The 17,277-nt window shown below is 41.7% G+C and overlaps 1 protein-coding gene across 1 annotated transcript in view; it reads left to right on the top strand.

Moving 5' to 3' along the window:
- Window positions 1-17,277, top strand: part of ank1b (ankyrin 1, erythrocytic b) — a gene marked incomplete at both ends in the record, with an annotated part of 67,492 nt that overhangs the window by 40,966 nt on the left and 9,249 nt on the right. The window contains 27 exons of the mRNA XM_080046480.1: window positions 182-280; window positions 665-763; window positions 2,038-2,136; window positions 2,330-2,527; window positions 2,871-2,969; window positions 3,150-3,248; window positions 3,503-3,700; window positions 3,838-3,936; window positions 4,374-4,472; window positions 4,711-4,809; window positions 5,380-5,472; window positions 5,697-5,769; window positions 5,946-5,966; window positions 7,367-7,490; window positions 7,579-7,642; window positions 7,941-8,053; window positions 8,960-9,184; window positions 9,886-10,040; window positions 10,274-10,485; window positions 11,687-11,891; window positions 12,071-12,167; window positions 12,286-12,514; window positions 13,072-13,200; window positions 15,078-15,197; window positions 15,661-15,745; window positions 16,873-16,947; window positions 17,072-17,203. Coding sequence (XP_079902606.1) covers window positions 182-280; window positions 665-763; window positions 2,038-2,136; window positions 2,330-2,527; window positions 2,871-2,969; window positions 3,150-3,248; window positions 3,503-3,700; window positions 3,838-3,936; window positions 4,374-4,472; window positions 4,711-4,809; window positions 5,380-5,472; window positions 5,697-5,769; window positions 5,946-5,966; window positions 7,367-7,490; window positions 7,579-7,642; window positions 7,941-8,053; window positions 8,960-9,184; window positions 9,886-10,040; window positions 10,274-10,485; window positions 11,687-11,891; window positions 12,071-12,167; window positions 12,286-12,514; window positions 13,072-13,200; window positions 15,078-15,197; window positions 15,661-15,745; window positions 16,873-16,947; window positions 17,072-17,203 — 3,340 coding nt within the window. The remainder of the gene's footprint in view (window positions 1-181; window positions 281-664; window positions 764-2,037; window positions 2,137-2,329; window positions 2,528-2,870; window positions 2,970-3,149; window positions 3,249-3,502; window positions 3,701-3,837; window positions 3,937-4,373; window positions 4,473-4,710; window positions 4,810-5,379; window positions 5,473-5,696; window positions 5,770-5,945; window positions 5,967-7,366; window positions 7,491-7,578; window positions 7,643-7,940; window positions 8,054-8,959; window positions 9,185-9,885; window positions 10,041-10,273; window positions 10,486-11,686; window positions 11,892-12,070; window positions 12,168-12,285; window positions 12,515-13,071; window positions 13,201-15,077; window positions 15,198-15,660; window positions 15,746-16,872; window positions 16,948-17,071; window positions 17,204-17,277) is intronic.

Raw genomic sequence — 17,277 nt, forward strand, 5'->3', positions numbered from 1 at the left:
ATGGCTTACAAAAAGAGCACCTCAGTGTTTCAGTCTGTATTCATCGAGTAGACAACTTTGATATTAAATCAATGCTGTAAAAAAGTTTTTTTTAACTAAGTAATATTACATTCTTTGGATCAAAAAGCATAGTGCACTTGTAAAACCTGGATGTGAACAATGTTTTTCTCTGTGTTTCTAGAATGGCTTCACACCTCTCCATATTGCTTGCAAGAAGAATCACATGCGGTCTATGGACCTGCTGCTAAAGCACTCTGCTTCCATCGAAGCTGTCACAGAGGTGAGACTATGTGACCACCGGGGCCAAGTCTGAAAAAAAAAATATCCGGTCTCGTTGAGAAAAAAACTGGCCTTTGTAAACATGTTTTGCATTTTGTGACTGTATATACTGCTTCGTATGTGCCTATTTAAGGCCAGGCAAGAGTGGAACGTGTGTTGCTTACATGCATAATGTTTATGTTATTATAGCCCCTGTCTAATGTCAGTGTCATCCGTCTTAAAGTTTAAAATCTGGCAATTTTCTGATTGCTCATAGGGGATATTAATAATAATAATGTCCTCCGCTGTCCAAAGATAGATATTGAAGTGTAATATCACTTGACATTTCTGTAGGACGTTGATAGTGAAACTTGATTACATTATCTGCCTGCGCTTGTGTTTGCAGTCTGGTCTCACTCCTCTTCACGTAGCAGCATTCATGGGGCACCTGAGCATAGTAAAGAGCCTGCTCAAGAGAGGGGCTTCACCTAATGCTTCCAATGTGGTGAGAACCCCTCTTTTCTACCTCGAAACTGCCTCCATCACCTTTTTTTTTCTTTTAATATCAAACTTCAGATGTTATACGTAACAATTTACCTTGCAGTGTTCACAGTATATAAGTGATTGAATGTCACACTGAATTCAATTACTATTTGAGAATGTATAATTCATAGGTCAAACATTTAAAATGTAAGCATGGATTCATTCTTTGCCACCACCTTAAAGTGGCTACGAGGAACTTTTAAGTATTTTTAAAACAGTCTAATTTTTCCTCTGATGATCATAATTTACCACCCAGTCCAATTTTCGGCTTGCACATGCAGGCTCTATGGTCACATATTCGTATTGGTTGCAGATTTCAGTGTAGCGCATCAATGCAATTTTAGTAGCCTATCCCTCCAGGTAAGGGAAGGGGAGCCCTGTTTTAGACAGTTATTTGTGGTCATAATGGCTGATACTGGGGCAGGCAGGACCATCAAAGAAAAAAAGAAAATTAATTGAAGAACAACTAAAAGCTAAAAGGGAAAGTAGTTGGAGTGGAGGGCGTTGCCAGGCAACGTGTAAACAACTTAACAGAAGTGAACTAGTCATGCAGTGTTTACTCCTAAGTGAATGAACGGTACTAAAACAAAGTTTACTTTGCTTCATCATCATCAAATGACCATTATTCATCTGAAATAGTCATTATTTACAAAAACATAAACACATTACCTCATCGTGATCCATACTGCAGTCTCTCGTTCATTCGCTTTCTGTGAGGGCGCAAAATCTTTCAGCTCTGTGAGAGTGGTTAGTGACACTGCATCAACTCATTGGAATCAGGTGTGTGTGGCACTGACTGGCATTGAGTTGATGCATTGTCACTTGCCACTCTCAGGGAGCCGAAAAGATTGCGTGCCCTCACACTTTCAACATGGACATGCACTATATTGCATCCTAATCAATTGACACTCGCACCGGCCGACACACGCTAGAAACGAGCTTTACGACAGTTGCCGTTGTACAAATACTACCGCTTTTGTCCAAAGGGGCCGCCAGCCGCCAAAGTTCCTCGTAGCCACTTTAAGTCAGTGCTGTTAAAAAGGAAATGCTGAAAGAACTTGGTTTGTTTCTAAATGATTCAAATTAATACAACTGTCCAAACTATGGGCCCCAATATTACCAAGGTGGATTAAAATGTATGAATTAATTAAAAATGTCAATTACATAGAACTGAAACAGTTTAATTTGAGTGACTGAAGACATGTGCCTGTATTTGCCTGTATTTATACTCAACAGAAAGTGGAGACTCCTCTCCACATGGCCTCCAGAGCAGGTCACTGTGAAGTTGCTCAGTTCCTGCTTCAGAACGAAGCACAAGTGGATGCCAAGGCTAAGGTATGAGCTGTGTATTCTCACTTGACAATCACAACCTTGCTTCCATTAAGTGGGCTTCATTGCCTTTTAAACTGCAGTAACATGTTCTTAAAGCCCAGATTTGGTTTGGATGGCAGGCTTGGATGGCCTTTGCTGTAATGATATCCATTTTCTTGTTTGAAACACAAACTGAACTCTATTACCTTCTGTCCAGGATGACCAGACCCCCCTACACTGTGCGGCCCGCATGGGCCACAAGGAGCTTGTCAAGCTGCTCATTGAGCACAAAGCCTGCCCTGACTCAGCTACCAGTGCAGGCCACACTCCACTGCACATCTCCGCACGGGAAGGACATGCCCACACTATTCGAATGTTGTTGGATGCTGGGGCAGAGCAGACTAAAATGACAAAGGTAGAGAAGAAAATTGAAAATGTCTTAACTGGTCTACATTAGGCACTACAGGTACACTACTTAAACTATGCTTAGATAATTTACTTACATTAATGTCTTCTGGGACAATTGTATTTAGCAAATTTCCAGAGCGAATGCATCAATTGTTATGTTCCTACCTCAAGAACATATCCTGTTATTTTGGTTGAATTTCAATTTCTATCACAATCTTTGTTTTCATCACACAGAATTAGTTTTATTGATGTTAAGTATTAGAAAAAAAAATGCCTATTTTTCTATAAACAAAAGATACAATCATGACAAACATGGAATATTTCTCCCTTTTTTGTTCCCTTTTGAGTAGAAAGGCTTTACTCCCCTCCATGTGGCCTCTAAATATGGAAAGGTGGACGTGGCTGAACTCCTTCTGGAGAGGGGAGCCAATCCGAATGCAGCTGGCAAGGTGAGACGAACAATAAAGCATTCTTTGCAAGGCTCTGAAGAGCAATTCAGCCTTAGAGTTTGTGTTTGGGATATATATTGTCATGGTATGTGTTTCATATATACATGTTTCTGTGTGTTTTTTGTGTGTATGTCTATGGGTTTATATACATGTACATGTGTATGCGTGTGTGTTTAACAGAACGGTCTGACACCCCTTCATGTGGCCGTCCATCACAACAACCTGGATGTTGTTAAACTCCTGGTCAGCAAGGGAGGATCTGCACACAGCACAGCCCGAGTAAGATGCTCACATACTGTATGTGTGTGCAAAAACTCACACTGGCAGGCCAACACAGCATGGCAAGCCATTGCTTACACACATACCAAAAAAACAGGTCAAATGAGCATGAGATACCTAAACATACAATAGCTCTCACAACAATCTCTAAAGCACTCCCTCATGGCATTCTAAATGTTACACTCAATTAAGACAGGAATAGTGTTGAGATTTGCGATGCCCACTCTATCCTATGTCCTTGATTCTCGACACAGAACGGCTACACTGCTCTGCACATAGCGGCCAAGCAGAACCAGATGGAGGTGGCCAGTGTTCTGCTGCAGAATGGGGCGACACCCAATGTCGAGTCCCTCCAAGGCATCACACCCCTACACCTGGCTGCACAGGAGGGGCGGCCCGACATGGTGGCCTTGCTCATCTCCAAACAGGCCAACGTAAATCTAGGAAACAAGGTATAACATTAGAATGGATGAAAACGGATCCATCCATGATTGGAATCATTTTGGAAAACATTGTACAGTTATTAGACAAAATATGGCTTGGAAAGACATATTTCTCATCTCTCCTGTCCGTTCTTTCCATCCTTTAGAATGGATTGACCCCTATGCATCTTGTGGCTCAGGAAGGTCATGTGGGAATCTCTGAGGCGTTGGCCAGACAAGGAGCCTCCGTTTACGTTGCTTCACGGGTAAGTTACACCACCTCCACCGGTCCACACATTTTTTTTCCAAAAAGCTATTATTAGCCAACATGAGTTGAAAGAAAAGACAGAATTAGCTTCTTCCACTTTTGATCATCTAGCATGTAGCATATTTTGTCATAGTCATTGGGCTTTTCTGTTAGCGACAATTTCCATTCATTAATGATCTTCGTTTTACCATCCAGCTTTGCTGGAAAATGTTCCGGTTACAAAACTGCTTTCAGGCTAAATAAACATTTATTTTCTAAAAAGTAAAGTTAACAGTTATTTTCCATGAATCCATTATCAATCCTCAGCTTTCATTTTTGTTTGCCTTTTCATAGTTGTGACTGCTCGTGTTTGTAAGAGTAAACATGTGTTTACACAAGATAAAGGTATAAAGAGGCCATGGTGAAGCCAACTCTCTCTCTCTCTCCTCCTCTCAGATGGGCTACACCCCCCTTCACGTGGCCTGTCACTATGGCAACATCAAGATGGTGAAGTTCCTTTTGCAGCAGCAGGCTCAAGTAAATAGCAAAACAAAGGTAAACTTCATGTGCCAACTTGTATTATATATATTACTTGCTGTATGTTTTTGGTTTGCTTGTTGGATAGTTGGTGTTAGCACTATTAAACTGTATTACAAAATGCTGTTAAACCACCAGCTGTTGGTTAACCAGGGTGAGCAGATGACTGGGGCAAAAGTAGTATAAACATTAGGAGCCAGAATCATAGATGGAAATAAATTCTCTGTCTGACCATTCTCCCTCTTGTCTTCTCCAGCTGGGCTACACACCCCTGCACCAGGCAGCTCAGCAGGGCCATACCGATATTGTCACGATGTTGTTGAAACACGGAGCTCAGCCCAATGAGATTACTTCGGTGAGACACCTTAAGGAATACCTTATCTTGTTATTACCTTCCCCTCAACACTGGGCATTACCTCTGTACTTGCAAACTGATTTCTCTGGGGAAACATAAGAATGTGTCCTTTGGACAATGTGAAAAATGATAAGGAAAGCACTAATTAAAGGTACCACTCACTGATTCAAATGGCTTATTTTATAAAAGCAAGAAAAGAAACAACAAAAAAAAAAGTATCTTATATTTGGATTTTCTGGTCAATATTTTAAATTTCCCACATACGGTACTCCATTTTTTGTTTGTTTAATGCAGTCTTTAAGTTTGCAATTGCTATGTGTGTTAACTTTAGTGTTTAACAGTGTTCCTCTAAAACAATGTTTCCTCTTAAAAACTACTTACATCTTGGCTGGATTCCATTTTGAATTAATGTTTTATATTTCTTTTCACTCGGTTTTGTGCCTGTATACTGCAAAAATGATTAAAGCGTTGGGACATTATGACAGTGTGTGTGTGTCAAAATAACCAGAGTGAGAGTTAAAAATAAATGGAAAGATTGTGTGTGATGTGTCTCATCTTTCTCTTGTGTAGAATGGGACATCTCCCCTGGGTATTGCCAAGCGGCTCGGTTACATCTCTGTCATTGACGTGCTGAAGCTGGTTACCGAGGAGTCCGTCTCCGCGGTGAGCAACACATCATGCATGGTTCACATGGTTACACCAATGCGCAAACAAGTAGCCTTGACACACCGTGACTCAGACGTTAGGTCACAAGATGATTGTCTTGTCTTGATCAGGTTCAGCTCCCTCACCTGCTTACAAAATACAGTACATTAGCATTTTCCATTTATTCTTCTCTCTTTATTTTCCTCTGTCTCGGTCTTGTATCCTCCTTCTGCTCTCTACAGATCACTACAGAGAAGCATCGGATGAGTTTTCCGGAGACAGTAGATGAGATTCTGGATGTTTCAGAGGATGAAGGTATGCTTTTTGATTGTGTTGAACACATCAACCCGGACAGCTTTTATGATAAATGTTCAGCTCTGATTCGCTCTTTTGGAAGAAGAAGACTCTATGGGAGAGGTACATCAAAGTACCACCAAGAATTTGATTATGCATACATGTTTATAACACTTTTTTTCCCATTTGCTTTGTAGGGGTTGCCCAGCTAACGTTAGGTAGGATTTTGTCTGTATCTCTGGCTTGTCCGGTCCGGTGACTAGTGAACTTGTGAATTGTGCCTTCGTTGCGATGCTCATTTTCTCTGTGTCTGATTGTCTTTCTAATCAGTTTCTCCGGCTCTGCTCTCAACTCCAGCCCTCTTTGCTCCATTCTGTCTTGAGCTTGTCTATCTTTATTCTCTCCTCCTCTCCCTGTTGCTCGGAGGTTTATTTAAAAAAAAAAGTGTCTGTTTTTCATCAGCATGTAATCACGACATGTTTCCTTTTTACCAGACTTCAATGCACATCTGTTCGTGTTCTCATTACCGACAGAGCTCCAGTATTTTTCTGCATTTAAACCACAAACATTTAAACCCTTCCAATTCAGCCATTTGCAAAATAAGTGCTTATACCTTTTAGAGCCTAATTGATTAACAAGCTAATAACACACATGCTGTGCCCCAGCTGTGACACTGTTCTGCTAACGACATTCACTGTTAATGCAGTCGTCTTGCTGCTTTAGGGACATTCAGAATGAAATCGAATCAATTTATCTATTTTCACAACAAATGTTGAAACCCTTTTTACATGCAAGCTTCATCTTGTAATCTATGTTGTTGATGTACTTGTTTAATTGCATTGCTTTTTCCTTCTTTAACATTGAATTTTTTGTTTAACTGTACCGCTTGTACTAATGAGTGTTATTGTCTCTTCAACGACTCTGTTTTGTGAAGTGTTATGTTGTTATGAATAGTATTTCATTATCATTCCTCCTTAATAATTGATAATAATTTAAGTATTCTCTCCTAGACAGAAACAACCATTACCACATGTGATTTCATCGTTAATAGGCATGCTCATAAAAAAAACAACAGCTGTCACCAGGTGCCTTGCAGTGTGCTGTCCGTGCAGTGTCTTAAACTTTGCTGATATTCACTGTCTTAACAATCCTCTTCTTCTTTTTTCATCGGCTGTGGTTGTTGTCAGTCTTGACTCCATTGTGTGGACTCAACTATTTGAGATGGCTTTGTGGTCATAGTTCTTTCTGTGGTTTCATGAAGGTGAAGGGATGGGAATGATGCTGGTGAAACGAAAACGTCTTCCAGTTATCGAGAATGGATCATTTTGATTCAAGCGGACAGGTCAACCAAAGTTCAAGATACTGTCACTCATCAACAAAACATTTTAAAAAAGAAGATCAATGCATTGGATAAAAAGGCCAATTCCATTGACAGATTTTTTTTTTACTGAATAAAATAAATTGAGTGGAAGAACTTGAGAGTTGAGATCAGCATCATTTGGCCCAGTTTCTCCCCTGGTCTTGTCCTTTTATCTTGTTAATTCTTTATGTGCGGCTTGTTCGTTTTTTCTTCTTTGTTCCTCTCCCACTTTTCTCACTACTATAATTTTTCCCGCAGGAGACGAGTTGCTTGGGATGGACGGAGCACGCTATTTAAAGCTTGACGACTTCAAGGACCAGGATGAGGATTTCCTCTCCCCGAAGAAAAGCATGAGAGAATTTGAGGGGGGCATGGGTACCACGTAAGTTATCATGTTTTTTACGGTGGTGGAGGTCAAATTTTAAACGTACCACCTATCATGACACATGGTAACACTTTCTCTCCTACAGGCCATATTCTCCTGCAATCCCCAGGATCCCTTGTGTGTCCCCAGAGACCGTACTACTGGATCAGGTAGGCTTAACTCGTCGTGTTTAAAGGGTGCATTCCATTTCGTGAGCATTTGTTTCTTTATCCAATTGAAGACAGATATTCTGATGTTTATTTTTTTAACTTTTCTATTGAATTAAAAAAAATCATCTTCTATCATATTGTCTTTCATTGTGCTGTATTTTAGTTTTCACCCTCTCCTCTCGGTCCTTTTCTCTGTCATTGCCTTCTGCTTTTGTCTGCCTTAATCTTTTCAGTTATGGTTATTAAGCTGTCTCTCATTGTTTCACCGCCTGTCTCTTTGCCCCCTCTCTGACTTCAGCACACCCCCATCCCCCTGCCCAAGGAGTACGATGATGACTCTCTCATCCCTAGCAGTCCAGCCACGGAGACTTCGGACAACGTCAGCCCTGTGGCCAGCCCCATTCACACTGGGTCAGATAATAACAGCGCGATAATCCTCTTTTTTTTTGTTTACTTTATTGTGTTGCGGATTGATGCTGCTTGTCAGGCTTATCATAAAGAAGACCCAATGAGATGCGTGAGAGGCAGGGCTCTTGTTTTGACAGTAGGCGATCTTGTTAAGTCGCGAATGTGAAAAGATTATTACAGGCACAGCATATCACTGTGTTCTATTACATTAAACCCAGGATGTATACTGTTGATCTTTTGATACATGTTGATCACTTGAGGATCATAAACTATTATAATTGTCCCTTGTTTTATATAGTCCATGAAAACAAATATGCAATTAAGATGTTTCTTTCAAATTCATAAAGTCATTGCAGCATGATGTTAATTTATTGAGTCGGCCTTGTCAACACAATGAGTCAGCTTTCGATAAGCAGAATATATAGTGAGGCTGTTAGGAAAGAAATTATGCACTCATGAGAGAAGAGTCACCTTGCCCCAAACACACACACACACACACACACACACACACACACACACACGCGGGATCAAACAGCATGGGGCTTTTTTTCACTCTTGTATGTCATTCTTGCTGCACTTAGTGGCCTCTTAGTATAGCCCGTCCTCCCTTGCCATATTGAGATAATCAAATGTAAAGGGCACCCACATGGTGGATGAGTGTCTCCTTTACGAGTCACTCTGCATACAGTGTAAACAGGCAGAGATCAGATCAATTTCCATACGCCACAAATGCAAGAACTTCCCTTTGGAAAGCCTAGCTTAAGCTATATGCTGTTAAATGTTGTGTTTTTGTCCTGTCAGATTTTACAGCCTAATGTATCTTAATCATGACCACAAACATTTGAAAGATGATTATGCAGTCTTATGAACCTTTCCACTTCAATCACTGTGTTCCTGTGTGCCTCTCAGCTTCCTGGTGAGTTTCATGGTGGATGCTCGAGGAGGCTCCATGCGAGGCAGCAGACACCACGGCCTGCGAGTCATTATCCCTCCTCGCACCTGCACCGCGCCCACACGCATCACCTGCCGTCTGGTCAAACCCCAGAAACTGACCACGCCCCCTCCGCTGGTAGAGGGGGAGGGGCTTGCAAGCCGCATCATCTCCCTTGGGCCATCCAGTATGCAGTTCCTCGGGTGAGTCCACTTTGGACAGCTTTCAAATGGGTTAAAGGAGAAGTAAGTGCTTTGCAGTTAGCAGTCCCCTCCCTCGTCCCTATGTCACCACCAAACAAACACGCAGCCGTCTTCGTCAGATAGTGCCGCGATGGAGAGCAGCAAGGGCGTTCAAGGGCACAGAGACCTGCCTCTTTATAAAGTTCTGTCTCCTTATTGGATCAAAAGAGCGGGATACTCAATATTTTATCTGGCAATTACTGCAAAGCTAAATGACTGGGAGACCTGTGTTGTGAACTGTACATATTGTTTAAGTGATTGCTTTATGATTATAGAGTAATTTAACATGTTAATTAACAAAATATCACTTACTTCTTCTTTAATGTGAGATTTCTTGTCAAGCACAATTTTGTGTCAACTTTAATTATTTGGGATATTTAATTATTGATAATTAGCATTCAGCTCAACCCAAACAGAAAGTAAGATTTGGACAGAAATATGCTGTATCTTAACTCATTTGTAAATTAATTGAAAAACAAAATGAATATTATGCCATCTACTGGACATTTACAGGCTTGCATATTTCAAGAAGATATTTGGATTGATGGCATTATCTTTATTTATGTATTTTATATCACAAAACCACATTGTGTAATCTTATTTATTCATCATCTTGATACAAAACCACATTTTAAGTGCACGTTTTATTGTGTCTTTCACAGGCCAGTAATAGTGGAAATCCCCCACTTTGCCTCACTGGGCCGAGGGGACCGAGAGCTTGTGGTCCTCCGCAGTGAAAATGGCTCGGTCTGGAAGGAGCATCGTAATCGCTATGGTGACGAGGTGCTGGAAACCATTCTGAACGGCATGGATGAAGGTCAGTGTGATGGTGATGAGACGTGGTTGCAGATACGTCGGTCTTAATCTCGATGTAGGAAGGAACCCAGCGCTGCAGAACGAGGGCACGGGCGACTGGGCACTTTCTTTTAGGAAGGTTGTCATGGCAACAACACCGAAGTACACTGTCACTTGGACTTGTGTAGTTGTTAAGTTTAGTTTGTATGGCTCCCTTGTTCCAAAATGTATATTTGTATTGATGTCCTTCCTTAGATTTGGAAAGTCTAGACGAGCTTGAGAAAAAGAGAATCCGTCGGATCATCTCCACTGACTTCCCCCTGTACTTCGCCGTGGTATCCCGCATTCAGCAGGAGAGCGATCTGATTGGTCCAGAAGGCGGCCGTCTGACCACTAAGCTAGTGCCCCACGTCGAGGCCATCTTCCCTGAGACCGCCGTCACTAAGAGAGTGAGACTGGGACTGCAGGTAAGAAGAGGAGTCCAACTTTGAGCAAAAACACAATACAGGGAGAGAGTGGTATTAGAAAGCAGGAATAATGAAAAGGAGAGAGAATTACAGGTTGGAAAAACATGTAGAACTCATGCATATTTGTTATAATGACCTGGCTGTTTGTTATCATTCTTGTATTAATATCCGGTGCTTTTCAGAGATGACTGAGGAAAGACATTTCAATTTCAAGATGACCAACAGCATAAATGACTGCTTATCCTGTGACTCACTGCTCTATGCAAGCATGTTCACCTGTGGCATTTCTGTTTGTACAGTTTTCAGTTTATTAGAGTTGACATTTAACAGAACACAAATCATTATGTTCTGTTAGTAAAATGAGCCTGGATATGTCAGAGTTGTGCTATCAGTCAATGAGAGGAAGTGTGTACCGTGTACACTGAACACATGTTATTGTATAAGTTTAAAGCCCCTAAAACAATACTTCTCTATAACAATAAATATTCATGACTAACTCAGCAACCACCTAACTTAAAAATATACAAGATACAATACAAGACATTAGTTTTACAATATACTACAGCACCATGCTAGTACTTTTGCCAAGAACTAGCATCTCCGTTTGCATGGCTGACCATAACTCCTCCAGTCCTGCACACACACATATGGAAATTCATGACAGAATCCTTATGAGGGATTACACTTTTCATTTCCGTTTTTTGTTTTGGATTTTTTGTCACCTCAGTGTACATTGTTCACATTGCCTAATTTTTCAAAGCACCGAAGCTATTAAAGGAAATTGCATGAGTTTTGCTTTTGCCTTATGCTGCTCTCTTTATGTTTTCCTTTTTATCCAGCCATTCATCACTCCTCAGTTCCCTGATTTAAGTTGTGAGCCACACTGACCGAGCTGATGCACTGATCTGAGTTGGGTCAGGTGTGGAATATGAATTGGTTGCATGTGTGAGTATGGCTGTGAGTTTGATGTTTTGCTCTATTTCGTCCATTTTATGTTGTGTTGCATCCTCACCTTTTTTCTATTTGTCTACCTATTTCCTATCCTTCTGAATCACCCGTAGTTACTTCAGCTTTTTTATTGTGTTTGTGTGCTTGAGTGTATCTTCCAGATACTTTTACGTACTGAGCCTTTCCATTCCATATCCTTTAAAAAGTCATTTCTGGCACCCCTCCTTTTACATAACCTTTTCCTCCACCACAGGCGCAGCCCATCCCTGACGAGATGCTGACTCGGCAGCTCGGTAACCAGGCGACCTTCAGCCCAGTGGTGACCATCGAACCACGCCGACGCAAATTCCACCGTCCAATCGGGTTGCGCATCCCTTTGCCACCATCCTGGAGAGAGAGTGTTCGGGATGCTGGGGAGGGTGACACCACCAGCCTGCGCCTCCTCTGCAGTGTCATCGGTACCATCCATTTTGAAAATAATACAAAAGTCCGCAAAGATTCGCTGTGGAGTATTGACTTTCTGTAGAATAAAAATAAAATTTTATTCAGATTTTCTGGGGATCTAAAATGCATTTAGTATATGAAGCCATCTGTTAGCTTTGTTGTCGGGGTTCAAATGACAGTTTTGTTGATACAGGTGGCACAGCACCTGCTCAGTGGGAGGACATCACTGGAACCACAAAGCTGATGTACGCCCACAACTGTGCCAACTTTACCACCAATGTTTCTGCAAGGTGAGCATCTCAGCAAGAAATCAACACAAATGTATTCAGCTTTCTTTCCTTGCACACGCCCGAATGTTTATGAATTTTCTTTCAAACTTTCTCTCTTCTCTGCTTCCACCCTATCCAGATTCTGGTTGGCGGATTGTCCTCGCACAGCAGAGGTGGTGACCTTCGCAAATCTGCTGTACCGGGAGCTAATGTCTGTCCCGTACATGGCCAAGTTTGTTATTTTTGCCAAGATGAACGAAGCACGCGAAGGACGCTTGCGTTGTTACTGCATGACCGACGACAAGATGGACAAAACCCTGGAGCTGCACGAAAACTTCACCGAGGTGGCGCGCAGTCGAGACATAGAGGTCAGCACACGGGTAGTCTGGCTCACTGGATGTAGAAAGTTGAGATACGCCTGCCTACATTTTACGTCGGAAAACTCCTACCTTTCCTCTTCAATGCTGTACCGTTTTAATGCTCCCTCTCAGAAGAGACTGAATATAGAAGAGAAGTTCCTGCACAGACGTGCGTGCACTCACACACACAAACACACATGGGGCGTCGCGTCAGTAACATTGTCGGTCGGCACCTTTTCTTAAGCGGTTAAATGTGGAAAAATTGCAGACACTTAATATTTAGAATTTTTGGTAAACGTTCACACTATTTTGCAGGGACACCGTTGCTGCTTCCTGGGCTTAGCACCGCCCAAGACTATTGTGATTGGTTTATAGAAAGAAAAACAGGCCAGACCTTTTTTCCTCCCTATTCCAGAAATGATAGTGTGCTGCCAGACCAAATTACAAGTTGTAGCGAGGACTGACTTTGCGCGACTAGCACACAGGCAAGGAATGAATCCATCTCGGATTCTCCAGCTAAAACTATCTATCCTGTCACCATTAACCCTGTGTGCACCTCTCCACAGCTGATGGAGGGAATGCCTCTGCACCTGGAGTGTTGTGGGAACCTGGTACCCATCCGGAAGGCCACCCAGCAGCCTCGCAGCTTCAGCTTCCAGGCCTTTAGAGACAACAGGCTGCCAGTCTCTGTCAAGGTCTGTCTCTATCCAACTGTTCACATGCCCTCTTTTAATCACTTGATATATGTATTCATACCGTACTGTGATGTTGTCCATTCAGTCGTTGGATTCACTGTGTATCAAGGATCTTCTCGCCAGTTTCTCTCCTGGTCACCCACCCGCTGATCAACCAAACAACCTGTTCATATGGTGGTTTATGTGTGTTTGCGTTTTTTTCCCACTGTCATGTAGGGCTGTGTATTGGCAAGGACTTCACGATACGATACTCATCACAATACATGGCTCACGATATGATATATCAGGATTCATTGCGATACAATTGCATATTGCGATATATTGCTATACAATTGCATATTGCGATATATTGCTATACAATGCATATTGCGATATATTGCTATACAATGCATATTGCGATATATTGCAATATTCCACATAGTTCAATGAAAATGTAAAAACAGAGCTGTAATACAAGATGCTGTGTACGACCTGAGTGGTCTTGACATGATATTGATGATTAAGCGCAAACTTGAATTCAAAGTCAAAACCTGACAAGTCAAGGCTACATGAGCCAAGGTTGTAGTTCCCAACCCGTTTAAAACCTGAATTGTTTTCTCTTAAATATATGGATACTGGAGCGGACGATATGACAGAAAATAAATATCACAATTTATTGCCGTATCGATATTTCAGCACAGCCCTACTGTCATATCTGTCAGGCAGTTGCTAAGTAAGTCTTACCATTACCATGTAAAATGTATAGAAAGCTGTATAGCACATATGAATTTAACTATATATTCATACAGTAAGACGTTTTAGATAAAGATTATTATTATTATTGATCATTTGTGATGATAGATTTCTAAATCTCAGTATGTTTTTCAGCCAGTCCTTTTTCTTTGTTGATGTCAAATTGTAATCCCATTCCCTTCTATTGTACAGTTTATGGACTTCTTCCGTTCTCTATCTATTTTATTTTTCAAATCTATTTTTACTTGGATGAGTTGTATAATAATTACATCCATAACTTAAAAAACAATGTGACATTAGTCATTAGTCTGTTTTATTCCTTCTGCATTTTATTGACGTTTTGTGCAGATGTCTGCTTTCATGCTGTGCGTCTGTTATCATGTCCGTCATCATATTAATGTCATTTCTTATTGTGTCGTCATTGGCGTTTTCTGTAATCCACCTATTTGTCCGTCCGTGTCCTTTTGTCTATGTGCGTCTGTCGGTGTGCCACTATCTACTGTTAAGCATCAGCTTCATGAATACTTTGATAAATACCTTTTCCCTTATGGTAGCCAAGCAACAAACAACTTACCTTTTTTACCTGTCGACTCTCTTGGGTAACTGTTTGCATGTCCTCTGTGACTCCCTCACTTTCTTTGCCTGCCTTTCCTATCTTGCGGCCTTGCCTGTCCGTATGTGTCTGTCTCACTGTCTCTCTTTCTCTCTCTCACGGTTACTGTCTGTAACTGTCTGCTCTGACAGACGTCCAGGTAAAGTGTGCAGGTAAATCTCTCCCTCTCGCCTGCCTGTGGACTGCTACCATCCCTGTTTCCCCCCTGCTTCTCGTCCCATGTTTCTGCGTCACATGCTCGAGACAATGTGGAGGGACCTAATACCCGTTTTCATCTGTTTTTTCTTGCCTACTACTCCTCTTCCTCTTCTCTCTTGCTCACTCTCTTCTTTTCTCATGTGTTCCGTCTCGTACCTTGTCTCGTTCTTTCAATTCCTTCCTTCCTCTTTCTTGCGCTCAACCTCTCTTTGCTCATTTCTCTTGTTCACTCGTCTCTCTTCCATTCCTCTATCTTGGATTCCTCCTTCTCTATCTATATTCTCCTTCTTTTCTATTTCTTTCTCTCTCGCTCTCTGTCATCTCTCTATGTTAGGTCAGAGATAGCAACAAGGAAGCCATCGGGTTTCTGTCCTTTCTGCGGAAATGCACCAAGTACGAGGATGTACAGCATGTCCTGTGTAACCTCAACATAACCATGCCACCGTGTGTCAAGGTAAGGACGCACTTAAAAACACGCCCCACAAACAGACACACACAACCCCTTTAACACCTTCTTCCTTATTGGGGTGGTTGTCTAAAAAAAAGTATCTTTTTAGCCTTACAATGAATTTGGACATTTAGTTCAAGGATGTATTACATTGTCGGACAGATTCCCAAAAAATAACTAATGGCAGACTCCAGTTTCCATTGTATACTCTTTTGTACATTGTACCGGGATTAGTGTGACTAGTATTCTTTTTGAAAATAACTATACCCACTAAATATATGAATCCAATCTATATATGCATGTATTACATGACCTTATTCATGTAATGATGTGTAAATAATAGGCAGTCTACATAGTCCTAATGTCCTGCAGACATTTACAATGGGCGTTAATGGGTTAAAAAGTGCAGCATTACTGACACTTGTGCAACTATGATATGATTTTGTTGTTGTTTCTTTTTACTTTTTAGGTTGCTGGGAGCGAGGAGCGCAGGCGAACGTTAACCCCCCTTGCCCTGAGGGAACGCTACAGTGCACTGAATGAGCCTGGTGTGGGTGAGTCCTTCCCTGCCTGACCCGCAGCCCTCTCCTGATTAACACACAGTGGGAGACGGGCACCGAATGTTGCACTACCCCTTTACCCACAACCCTTCGCTTCCCACTCTGTCCTCTCTATTTGCCCCTAACTGTCTCGCGTGCACGCATGGCACAAAGACTGAGCCTTGGATGCAATGAACTGCTATACAGTGTGCCCAAGAGTTCTTCACAGTGCAGTCAGTGGAAAATAATCATATTGAATGTATGACCAAACGATGATCAGCAGTGCCCAACGAGACCCAGAAGGGCCCCATGACACATGGCAAATAAGCCTTTTCTTTCTTTCTGGTGTCTTGGTAGCTATGACAACAAGTGAATGACTTCTTTGATTGGTTTGCATGGCGCTGGTGTCTCCACTGCGATTTCCGATGGCATGGCTAGCAGATACTGTTAGCATTAGCACTGTAGCGTAGCACTGGGAATGGGCAGGACCTCGCAGTGGAGCTAGACAGAGGAGTCCTCATATGGATTGGCCTGTGGTAAAGTCAAGATTGTGATGACTGGTTTGGTTTAAAGGTGGTTGAAGGGGGGAAAGGCCTTTTCTGTCTATCAACTAACCAGCGCTGCTACTTTGCACCTCAGTCCCTGTATAATGGTTACTGTATGCTACTGTGATTGGTGGGACTAGCACCTGAATGAACCCCCCAGATTCTGACTCCCCCCTCTGCTGCCCATATGGTGTACTTTCCTTGAAAACTATTTGGACAAAAACAATGTTGTAGGTATTGCAAATTTCCTTCAACAGAGCAATGCTTTTGTCAAGGTAAGTATTGCTATCAGCTATTTTAATAGTCAAAGTCAGGGCTCTTAGCACACAAACGATTAAAAAAGAGCATTTTTTTTATGTCTGTAGTATAACAGTTTTTGACAATAACACACATTTGGATAGTCTATAGTTGATTCAATTTGTCCCCTAACCCAAACACTGATTACCTGTAGACAGATTCAGCTGGACTGTCCAAATAAATTGTGACTTAGATATATACTCGATATATATTTTTAAATAGAGTCAGAGTTCCAATCTTCTTAGTTCAGTTTATGTATTCTTTATTGTCTTGGTGACATTATTTTATTTCTCTTTTTAGCCACAGTGAATGCCATGGAGAGGACTGAGTTCAAGATCAACATCATATCGGAGCAGCTGGGTCTGAGCTGGGCAGGTTCGTCATTTAATAAAGAAGAAAAAAAGAACACCAGAGGAGAGCTATCTGATCTGTCGTCTCTGTCTGTTTTTTGTACATTTCATTTATCTCCCCTTATCTTCTTGACTTGTCCCTTTGTCAGAGTTGGCTCGTGAGCTTCTGTTTGGTGTGGACGACATCAATAGGATCCGTGTGGAGAATCCCAACTCCCTCTTAGACCAAAGCTCTGCCCTCCTTAACCTGTGGGCCAGCAGAGAAGGCAAAAGGGCAAAGAGTAAGTACAATCTAATTATTCAATTCAATGGTCAGGTTTACTCTTCTTCAGACTATCTAAAAAAAAAAGCGAAG

This window comes from Ammodytes marinus, assembly GCF_949987685.1.
Source record: "Ammodytes marinus genome assembly, chromosome: 18".
Lineage (NCBI taxonomy): Eukaryota > Metazoa > Chordata > Actinopteri > Uranoscopiformes > Ammodytidae > Ammodytes > Ammodytes marinus.